Genomic DNA, 12167 nt, shown 5'->3' on the forward strand with positions numbered 1-12167 from the left:
TACTCTTTCTGATGCCATTTAGGGTTTTCTTGGCGAAGATACCAGAATAGTTTTCCATTTCCTTCTCCAGCCCATTTTATAGATGAGATCAATATCTCATTAAAATTGGGGTGATGATTCCAGGTCCCTCTTCTCATGCTAGAGAAAGACATGTCTTGAATCCCCTCTTTTCATTCATAGCCCCAAACAAAAATTGACATATGGGAAAAATATTTGTTAGAGATCCCACATAATCCTATCCAGTTTAAGGGCACAATAAAGATCTCTGAAACACAAGATAGTGTCTAAATATGGAATTCATAGACCTTACAATGAATATATTAAGCTTCAGGACAAAAGTCCCTTGTCTCAAGAAGGCTTTTAAGCTTCTGGTGAGTTCAACAGCTGTCATCCTGGTCACAGGTTGGCACTGCAGGAGAATGGCCCCTGGAGTCATTGCTGCCACATGTCGGTAAACAGAAAATGAAGACAAAGCATTGTCAGATAAAAATGAGTGTCAGTTCTAGGCTTTGGGCAATGTGATTTGTTTGGCCATTGAGTAAATAATTTGGCTAAAGTTATTCTCTAATAGTAGACACTAGATTAGAACTAGATCAGTATATACCAGAGCAAGGTGGGTGGCTGTCTAGCACACCCATTTAGAAGGACACAGAAGAGGGCTTTGCATATCCTATTTATATTTTATTATAGGATAGGACTCATGATTTTATTGGTGTGGTGGAACTCCTGGTTTGCAAACTCCAACTATTATGGGTCAGCAATTCACCTGTAACATATAAATGAATGAGCAAAGTCATTAAGCATTTATCAAATGCATGGTATTGTGCTAGCACTTACTCTACAATTTGTTTTAGAGAGTTTTCTGAGGTCACAGAACCAGGGAATGTGTTGTAGAAAGGATTTCAAGCAGAGGTTTCCTTACTCCAAATACTACCTAAATTGTTCTCATATTAAAAATAATTAAATTTTCTACTGATATCTTTTATTTTTATATCCTCTTCATTTCCTCCTGTCTATCTTATCCAGTGAACTGTTCTTTGAAATGAAGAATTAGGGGCAGCTAGGTGTCACAGTTAATAGATCATAGACACTGGAGCCAGGAGGATCTGAGTTCAAATGTGACCTTAGACACTTGATACTTACTAGCTGCATGATCTTGGGCAAATCATTTAACTCCATTCCCCCACAGAAACCAAAAAAAAAAAAAAAAAGAAACAAAGAATTGAAAAAAGAAAGAAAAGTTTTTGAGCAAAATCAGATGGTTTACACATTATTTTCTTGATGTTTTGTACAAAGAAATAACTGTAGGGGTGCAGCTGAGGGAAGTGATTAGAAATTATTGAGTAAAATCAACTGAATCTGATGATATATTCACTATTAGAGATAACTCCATTCCAAATGATCATATATATTATTTGCACTCATATTGGTCTGATAAGGCATACTATACCTTGACCCTGACATAGTGATATCATTTTGGTCCTATTTGAGCAGGAGGGATAACAACCAACCATATTCAATGTTATATGTATTTTATCATCTTTTCTCTGGGGTTAAATTTGGTCATCAGAATTAAACAATCTTTAGGATTTTGTTTGTTCTTTCTGTTAACATTGGAGTAGCAATGATATATATTGTTTTCTTGGATTTACTTATTTCTCTTTTTATCCATTCATGCAAGTCTTTCCATGCTTCTTCTTCTTCTTATTCATCATATTTCTTTTTGTTCAATAATGTCTGAACAAACTATGAACCCATTTTGTGGTTTGCTTGGCAAAGATACTGTATTGATTCGCCATTTTCTTCTCCAGCTCATTTTAAAGATAAGGAAACTGAGGCAAAGAGGGTGAAGTAACTTGATCATGTTCATGTAAAATATGAGGTCAGTAAGATGATTCTTTCTGACTCTAGACTTAGGCACTCTCTCCATTGTGCCACCTACATGTTCTATTTTTTAAAAAATAATACAATATTATTCTTTACATTCATTGTTTAGCTGTATCCTGATAAACATTTATTTTGCATCTAGTTTTTTTGCTGCTACCAAAAAAAACCCCTTTATTGAACCTTTTGCTGTATATGGGACCTTTCTGTATCTGATCTTGAGTTTTTAGGTCTAGGATCTCTGAGTCAAAGGGTTTAGACATTTGAAATCATTTTCTTAGCATAACTCCAGACTCCGGAATGGTTGAATCAATTCATAACTCCATAGCAATTAAAACATAGACTATTCTCAAGTTTGTTGTCTTTGTCAGTTTTCTGGGTGAGAGGTTAAAGCTCAGAGTTCTTATGATGTATACTTCTTTTATTATTAGTGATATGGAATTAATTTTCTAGTGGCTGTTAATAACTTGTAATTTTTTTTTTTTTGCGAGGCAATGGGGTTAAGTGGCTTGCCCAAGGCCACACAGCTAGGTAATTATTAAGTGTCTGAGACCAGATTTGAACCCAGGTACTCCTGACTCCAGGGCCGGTGCTCTATCCACTGCACCACCTAGCTGCCCCATTAACTTGTAATTCTTTTGAGAGTTGTTATTTGTTCATAGCCTTTGACCATTTATTCACTTTGAAATGACTCCTGATATTATATATTTCTGTTTGTTACTCATATCTGTGATAGCAGACTCTTATCAAAGATAATTCATGGAAATATTGATTTTGTGTAAAAACTACCATTTCATGCTATCAAAATATTTATTTTTTGTGAGCAATTTTATGCTATCTTGCTTTTTTACCCTTTGTTTTGATCAATTTTCAAAAAAATAAATGCACATATTTGTAATGTTAGAAAATTGCACTCAATAATTTTTGGGGGTTATATCATATATTACAGTGAAGGTAAAATCTTTTTTTTGAAACCCTAGAGGGCTCAATTATGAAATATTGCCTTGTTCTGAAATCAGTGCTTTTATAAGGTACTTAGTTTGGGGGCTCCCATGTAGATTTCTAGTCTCTGTGTTGGAAGTTCTTATAGATCCATGTGAGAAAATTCAACTTTATCTCTACATTTGAGAATTACCTATGATTATTTTTTGGAAGATATTTGCAATCATGAAAGAACTCAAAAGTATAGCCAAAGTGGGCTCACCTCTAAACTTCCAGTTGACTTTAACATTGCTCATTTTGTGGTAGTGTGGACTTGATTTATGGATCTTGGATTATGGAACACAGACTATTATAAGGAATACTGAGGGCTACTTTAACTTCCTTTAGATAGGCTAATCTTAATTGGAAACATTATAAATTAGAGGTGGAGGATGAATGAGGTGGGGTTGGCTGTTCTTCATTAACTTGGAAGAAAATGGATTGGCCACTGTAATGGATGTATCTTCACTTATATTTCTCCCATCAGTCCCATTGCCAGGCAGTCATTGTGATGGATCATGGAATCCATTATGATAGGAGACCAAGTTTTTTTCTCCCTCCCCCAGTTCTTCCTTGCTGAAGTGTGCCACCTCAGAGGGAAGATAGGTTTTCTTTCTGACTGAACTAATTTTATCCTGTTCCATTATTCCACATTGATTTGCTTTCTGGGCTTTTGAATAAAGCCAAGATAATATGTAGCTTGTGGGAGTTCTTTGTGACTCCCCCATAAACAGCATTTGCTGATGCATTAATTTCTATGAAATGGAGTGGTAAATTGGGAAGCAGAACAAAACTAAACATTTGGAAAGTGGAGGCCATTTTCCAGATTGCTCAAAATGGAAAGTTGTATTAGAGACTTCCAAGATGAACCTCCCACAGAGTTCAGCCTTTGGCCAAAGAATCATATATTTTTATGAACCAACAGCAGCATTTTCAGATTATCAATAGCTGAAAATAATTATGATAGAATTTAACTACAGATGTTTTCCCCAAGTTATTCACCTCTTAACTTATAAAATGTGCCATTTTTCTAAGTGTTTATAGGGGGTAGACTTGTGATTTCATTAGTATAGGGGACTTCAGAAGAGGAAACAACCTCTATCAATGTAGAATAGCTTTTTTTCTGTAACTTACAGCTTTAAAATGTTTCCTAGATCAGCGATATCAAACTCAAATAGAAATCAGAGCACAAAACTGTACATAAGTATTTCTCCAGTTGTATATTGACTTAGAAAATCACAAATTACCATTATCTGTTTTAATTTTGTTGAATATTTCCTAATTTTAAAAATTAAGTTATATTGATATCTTCTTTTTTTTATATCATTGTAGAAGTAAGTACTCTTCCCTCTTCTCCTCTCACAGTGACATCCCACATAACAAATAATATTTTTTATAGGGAAAAATATTAGCACAATTGATCAAAACGTTGGCAATGTGTACTATCTGTGAACCTCTCACCTCCATGAATGGGCATCTTCTCATACTTCTTTATTAAAGTTCTGCTTGATCTTTATAATTTTGTTACATATATTTTTGATTTTTTGGTGTGTTTCTACTCTTTCCATTTACACTGTAATTATTGTGAATTTTTTGACTCCTCTTACTTCACTCTGCATCAGTTCATTTTAGTTCTTTAGTTCTTTTCATTTTTCATCATTCACATCATTTCTTACAGCACAGTAATATTCCATTATCATGTACTACAATTTGTTTACCTTTACTCAATTCATGAGATGACTTTGTTCTCAATTCTTTGATCCACAAAAAGTGCTGCTCTAAATATTTTGGTATTTGTGAAGACTTTCTTCTTCCTGAAATCCCTTTGGGATATGTATAAGTAAAGTAATACACTTCCTGGCTCAAAGGTTATGGAGATTTTAGTCACTTTTTTACATAATCACAAATTACTATATAAAATAGTTGTTCCCTTTCACGCTCCATCAAAAAATGTATTATTGTGTGCTTATCCTTCCATATTTCCTTTAATGTTAACTTGCCACATTTTATCATTTTTGCTAATTTGCAAGGTGTGAGGTAACACCTAAAGAATTATTTTGAAATTACCTAGCTGTGTGGCCTTGGGCAAACCACTTAACCCTATTTGTCTTGCAAAAACAAAAAACAAACAAAAAGAATTATTTTGATATGTATTTCTTTTATTATTAGTGATCTGGAACATTTTTTTTCATGTCTGTGAATAGCTTTCTATTCTTCTTTGGAGAAATCTATATTTCATATGTCTTGAAGAGCAACTCTTATCAGAGAACACTAATAAAAAGATTTCCCCCCAGAACTGCTTTCCTTATTATCTTACATGCATTAATTTTGTCCATGAAGAATATTTTCAGTTTCAAGTAATGAGTTATCAATTTTATATTTCATATTTGCCCTCTATCTCTTGTTTGGTTAAGAATAATTTTTAATTCAGAGCTGTGAGAAGTATGTGATCTATTTCTCTTCTATTTTTTAAATAGTATAACCTTTAATAAAAAGCTCATATATGCATTTAGAATGTATTATAGAGTGTGATATAAAGTGTTGAACTAACTTCTGCCAGCCAGCTTTCCAGTTTCCCTAGCAGTTTTTATCAAATAAGGAGCTGAGTTTTTTTTTAAAACTAGGTATTATATGTTTTCCACTTTATCAAATACTAGGTTATTGAGTTCTATTGTTTCTGATTCTCCCTTGTCTAGTCCATTCGATTGATTTATCTTTATTATTTTTAACCAATACCAGATTGTTTTGATGACTGCTGTTTTATAATATAGTGTAAAATCTTGAAGTTCTATAACTCAAAGTAGACTTCTTTTCATCATTTCCCTTGATACTTTAGATCTTTTGTTTTTCCAAATGAATTTTGTTATTACTTTATCAAATTTGATAAAGTATCTTCTTAGTAATTTGATGAGTATAGCATCAAAAGTATACATAAATTTTGGTAGCATTTGAATTTTTAGTCTATTGACACAATCTAACTATGAAAACTGAATGTTCCTCTAGTTAAGTTCTTTGTTTCTTTAAGGAGCACTTTATAACTGAATCTGTATATGTCTTTTCTGTGCCATTCTAGATCAATCCTCAGATATTTTATGCATTTGGTATTTATGTGGAATAGAATTTTCCTTTCTATTTTTTCAGTTTCCTAAAAGCCAGGGGGATTGTAGAGGCTAGGTGATTTTCCCAGGATAATATATTTCATGGTTATAGCTCTATAAGGTACAGCAAAGTAGAAAGAAAACCAAGCCTGGAGTCAGAAGGACCTGAGTTCAAATCAGAATTATTAGCTGGGTGACCCTGGGCAAGTCATTCCATCTTGTTTGCCTCATTTGTAAAATGAGTTGGAGATGGAAATGGCAAATCACCTCAGTATCTTTGCCAGGAAAACCCCCAATGGGATCATGAAGAAACAACTGAACAACAACAGCTATTAGGTTTGCAAAGTATCTTACACATATTGATTCATTTTAAACCCACAGCAATTTTGGAAGTAGGGGCTGTTACTATCACCATTTTACATAGAGAAACTAAGGCAGAGACCAATCAATCAACAAGCATTTATTAAATATTTACTATGTGTCAGACTGCACCAAGCCCTGGAAAGATTAAATGATTTTTTTGGGAATTACATAGTATGTGTCTGAGGTCAAATTTGAACTCAGGTCTTCCTGATGCCAAGTCCAGCCTTCTATATCCTGTGTCATATTTCCTCTTGGAGTTATTTATCTTCTCTGAGGTTGGTTCCTCATCTTAGGGCTAATAACAACTACAGAACATCCTTTACAGGGTAGTCATGAGTATTAGATGAGATAATGTATTATTTGGAAACCGTAGAACACTATAAATACTATCATCTTGTACATCATCGTTGTCATCTTTATAATTATGATTGCATATATTAGCTATGTCCATGTTAATGTTAGATCTTTCCCCCACCCCGACTCCATTGCTTTGATTGCATATGAAAATTACTTCTTTAAAATGTGAAGAGGGTTTTTTGCTGTATGAGAAAATGATGAGAATCCCTTTCCTGTGATACTTAGGAGAAATGAGAGCAAAAAATTTCCAGGAGTTTATTATGTATTCACTCCCCTCTGAGGCTATGCATGTGCCAGCCGTTTATTTTCATTATGTTTATTGTAGAGACAGCCTTGATAATAACAATGTGAATAAAACAAACAAACATTTTTGTTTGCTACCTTTGGAAAGCTCTTTAGGGTCCATAGACTCATTTAGGAAAACTTGATGGTATAAAACTCATTTGCAAAAGCAAATAAAATATGTGATCAGGGATGTAGTTTACCTGGCTAGAATATGAAATGGGTTAAAATGTAGGCAGAATTCCAGTTTTTACCACTGGTATAGACTAATAGTTCTGGGATTACTTGATTTGGGCATCAAAGGAACCCCAAATGAGCTTATGGAATCTCAGAATCTCAGAGTGTTAGAGGGGATGTCGGTGATCATCTAGATCAATCTTTTCCTCCTACAATATCTCTGTCAAATGACTATTCAGTTTTAATTTGAAGATTTCTGATAAATTGGAACCAAATGACTCCCTTGGCAACCTATTCTACTTTTGCTCTGATTCTATATTTTTTCCTTATTTGAGTGACGATATGTTTCTTTACAGATTTAGTTGTTATTATGTTTGACTGAACTGACTTGACTGAATCTCATTTATTAATGTCAGATGGTTGATTGATGAGCCTCGTTTATTTGTGAATCCTTGTATTAGAAAGGAGAATATAATCATGGTGTCTTGTAGACATATGAATGGAGGTTTATACTCAAAGAATTATAATTTCAGGGAAATAAATCCATGTTTAGCAAGTTTGGGGTGTTTCAGGCTCCTGATGTTTAATTGGTCATCTTTTCTTGTGAAAATGTGACAAACTTTAGTCAATGCATCTGGAAGGAGGTAAGGATGCACAGTGATGGGGAAAATAGAAAGAGGAAAATTACTTTTGATGTAAAGTTAAAGATGAAAAGACATGATTAGACAATATTTTCTGTGAAAAAGATTGCGTATGTATGTGAGTTTGTGTGAGTTTAATGGACCACAATCTCAGTATAAATCAACAGTGGGACATGGCAGCCAGAAATACTCATGTGACTTGAGGCTTCACTAAAGTGGACCCAGTATTTAGTAAATGGGAATTATGGTTCTGACCTAGCCTACATTGGTCAGACCGAGTCTTGAATATTGTGTTTACTTGTAGTGCCATATTTTAGGAAAGTTATTGATGAGTTAAAGAGCATCTGAAGGAGGACAGACAAGGTGGTGGAAGAACTTATGATTAGTTCAATTAACTGAAGAGAAAATATAAAAGGAGGGAGAATAGAACTTGAAGGGTTGTAAGGGGGAGGAGAAGTGATTACACTTTTTCTGATTGGCCCCTCTCTACCAGAATCACAAGCAACAGCTTAAAGTCAGTGTCAGTAAATACATACTTATTAAGTGTTGGGCACTATGCTAATTGTTAGAGATATAAAGAGAGGTTAAAAATAGCTGCTGCCTTCAGGGAGCTTCTTTTTGAATAGGACAGGTAACATACAAAAACTTCTGGTAGAAGTACTAATCAAGAAACGTTGAAAAGTTGTGGATGGGGAGAACATGAGGAGGTTCAATATAACCTATAGGTTGGTTAATCAATCAGATATGAAATAATTAAAAATTGATTACAGTGAAAGAGCTTATAATAAAATAAATTAGAATTGTTCAACCCTTTAAGGTTTTGTTTCCCTCCTAATCCCTTAACTAAACTCTCTGCTTATCTTTTACTCTTGTTTGTTTTTTGCTAAGGATGGAAATTCTGCTGTTGTAAACATTAAAAACAAAATCCCTCCAAAATCAGATTCCTTTATATTTTCAGCCTGTCACACTATCTTAAACAGAAAGTATCACTCATCTCTTGCCTTCTTTCCTCCACTGGATGAGTGAAACACCATTGTACTAATGGGAGCTGCTCTAATAACCTTAGTTGGGAAGGCTGTATCTCAATTATGAATTCTAGCAACAGGGCACTAGGAGACGATTTGGACTTACCATCATGATCAAATATTTTCAGTCCCTAAATCTGAAAACAAATATGTAAGAAAAATAGACAAGGGAGACTCTCTAGTTTGAAGAGGAAGAGATGGAACAAACATCTGAAAGAAACGGAAGTACTGTTGCTTGTTTATCTCACTGTAGGAAGCTCTCTCCTCAAGTCACTCCTAAACTGATAAAAGTCCTACAGAAAAGAATAGCAAATGGAAGCCTATGCACTATTGAGCAAAAAGATTTTAAAAGATTTAAAGTTACAAAAGAGTGCTTTTTTAAAAACAGAAAATATAAGAGAAAATGTAAAACATTTTGTCCTTTGATGAGTATCAAATAAATTTATTTTATTGGTCATGGATTCTTATGAATCAGTTAAAAATAATCTTCTTTGCCATTGGCAACTAATCTTATACTTATTACTTAACAAAAGACCAAACTAAGAATATTGGATGTTTTTATTTTTGCAGAGGATGTGTTATTGGATTTTTGCTTGTCACATCCAAGGCTACAAAATTGAAAAAAAAAGAAATTTGTTATAATAAGTTTAGAACTTACATAAAGAATCTGTATCTATCTATACCTTATGAAACAGTGTGACACAATTGATAGAGAGTTGGTCTTGGACTCAAGAAGTCCTGCATCTTACATAGAATGTTTTTGTGACCTGGGCAAATCAATTAACTTCTTCAATTAACTTCTCAATGCTCTAGGCAACAGTTTAAGACCAAAAGTTGCAGAGGAGATGCTAACTTGTATTGGTAGAGAAATTTCATCCTGAGGTTGTATTAGGGAAATTATAGGTATAGTCCCCATTCTTAGCTGTATCTTAGTGTCAGTTGTGTTATTTCATTTGCTTTTCGCTACTGTGACACTAAACTGAAGTGACAAATTCATTCACATGTTCTTTGGGATAACTAAGTCATCTAGGAAAATATATGACTCCCATAATTTCCTAAGAGGTTCTTTATTTCCTTCCTTCCTTCCTTCCTTCCTTCCTTCCTTCCTTCCTTCCTTCCTTCCTTCCTTCCTTCCTTCCTTCCTTCCTTCCTTCCTTCCTTCCTTCCTTCTTTTCCTCCTTTTTTCTTCTTTCCCTTTCTTCCTCTACCTCCCCTCTTTCTTCCCGTCCTCTCTTGTCCCTGGCTCTTTCTCCCCTCCTTTCTTCTTCTGTCTCTGTCTTTTTTTCTCCTTTTCCTTCCTCTATCTCTTTATCGCTTTCTGTTCCCCTTTAGTTTTTTGTTTCTGTCTCTCACAGTTTCTCTTCTCTTCCTCCCTTTTTCTCATTCCCTTTTCTTCCTTTTCTTCTTTCCTTTCTTACCATTCTCTCTTTCAGCTTCTTTCTCTAACGAGTAAATGGAAAGTTTTTTTTCAAATCGTATCAATAATTCCATTTTTTGCATTTGTATTTGAATAATTGGTTCATTTAGAGATAGGCAGATAAAGGGACATATTACTACCTATTGAATAATTTGAAGCTATAAAGGATTACAATATCAACTGTAATTTAATTAGAATATAAAATGAAATTAAAATAGAAAGGCTATTGGGAGAGAGGATAGTAATGCTGGCCATGTTAGAACCAAGTACATAAATGAAATAGATTCTTCCCTCCCAGATTTCTGCCAGGAGGAAAAACAAGAAATTGGCACCAGAGGCTGGTCACTCTGCTGTCCTTAGAGAAAAGGTAGTGATCAGAATTATACTAATATTCATTTATCTGTTTGGCAAATGGAAAAATGAACATAATTACCATTGGAGATGTTGGAAGTCACAAAAAGTTTGTCCTCATAATGATTTTCATGAAGTTCTAAATCTTTTCATCAACTCTTTCAGACTCTTGGCTTTTCTATCTTCAGATTGCTCAGCATCTTTATCGGTTTTTATCATCTCAGATTGATCTGGTGCTTTTTTTCTTGAGTAGAAGTAGGCTTTCCTTGATATATTTATGTCCTTGCCCCCTTTCTACTAAAAAAAAAATCTTTCCAATTCAAGTTTTCATTCTAAATTCATCACAATCCCTTGGAGTTAGCACATTTTCGGTACTACCAATAATACTTGCCAGGCTGTAATTTTCTCATCACAAGCATCCAAGTCGAACTAACGCTAATCTTATTCTAATTTGGTTTGCATAGATCTCAGTGCTGCCACTTAGGAAAAGGTGAACAGTAATTTCTTATTCTTTTTTCAGTTTTTTCTCCCCCACCCCTACCCCCACCCCCATGCCTCTCATGCACAACCTAGCTCAGCTGTTTATCTTATTTTGTTTTTTAGATTGCTTTGTGAGCAGTAAGAAACACGGTCGGGCAGAACAAAAACAATAGTATTAAACAGAAAACATCCTGATGATGAGATTGCTGTGAATTAGGTGTTCTGGTAGAAGGAGGAGGCAATCTGATTGATAAGATACATTCTTATTTTCTTTCTGCCTAATGGAAAACACCAAGGGCTTTAGAATTAAAAGCCTTCAGATCAAGGGCTAAGAACCACTTCTTATTAATTGTGTGAAGTGGAATCATCTATTTCTCAGTGTTACTGCCAGCAAAGTATCTTATAAACTATATAGTACTATACTGATAGGAACTAGAAATATATCCAGATTTCTTAGTTAATTACAATATTTAGAAAATGATAGAAACTGCCATGAGAGTCAGTAAGACTGGGTTCAAGTTCTTGGTTAAGTCATTTAACTTTCCAGTACTCCACACAACCTCTTTAAGACTATCCTTGTAGTAGCAGAGGAAATTTTTTCATTGAGAGCTCCCATGAAGTACCAATGAAATCACAGGTCCAGCAAGTCTAAAATGGAATTAAATGGGAGTGGGGGGAAGGAGGGGGAAGAGGCAGACTGAACTTGATCTTGATAAGTAGATAAATAGAGTTTAGTCATCTTCTGTTCTCTTTACCAGTGGCCAGCCTATTCCCAGAGTGGAATATACAGAAGAAGAGACTAGAACTTGGGGAGTTGTATTTCGAGAGCTCACCAAACTCTATCCTACTCATGCTTGTCGAGAGTATTTGAAGAATCTACCTTTGTTGACAAAATATTGTGGCTACCGAGAAGATAATGTGCCCCAACTTGAAGATGTCTCCATCTTTTTGAAAGGTAATACTTTAAGTATATCATCCCTTTATAACCAGTTTTCTTTCCCCTTTAAGAAAGAAAGTTGATGCTGTGACTCCTTTCAAAGCAAATGACAATTTTATTTATTTATTAAAAAAGTTTTTTGTTTATTTATTTTATATTATTGCAATAATATTG

The 12167-nt window shown here is 34.3% G+C and overlaps 1 protein-coding gene across 1 annotated transcript in view; it reads left to right on the top strand.

Moving 5' to 3' along the window:
• The window catches only part of TPH2 (tryptophan hydroxylase 2), a 128419-nt gene that overhangs the window by 24809 nt on the left and 91443 nt on the right, over nt 1-12167 (top strand). The window contains exon 6 of the mRNA XM_074220777.1: nt 11815-12011. Within this exon, the coding sequence (XP_074076878.1) occupies nt 11815-12011 (197 nt within the window). The remainder of the gene's footprint in view (nt 1-11814; nt 12012-12167) is intronic.

The sequence above is a fragment of the Macrotis lagotis genome, chromosome 2, assembly GCF_037893015.1.
Source record: "Macrotis lagotis isolate mMagLag1 chromosome 2, bilby.v1.9.chrom.fasta, whole genome shotgun sequence".
Classification (NCBI taxonomy): Eukaryota; Metazoa; Chordata; class Mammalia; order Peramelemorphia; family Peramelidae; genus Macrotis; species Macrotis lagotis.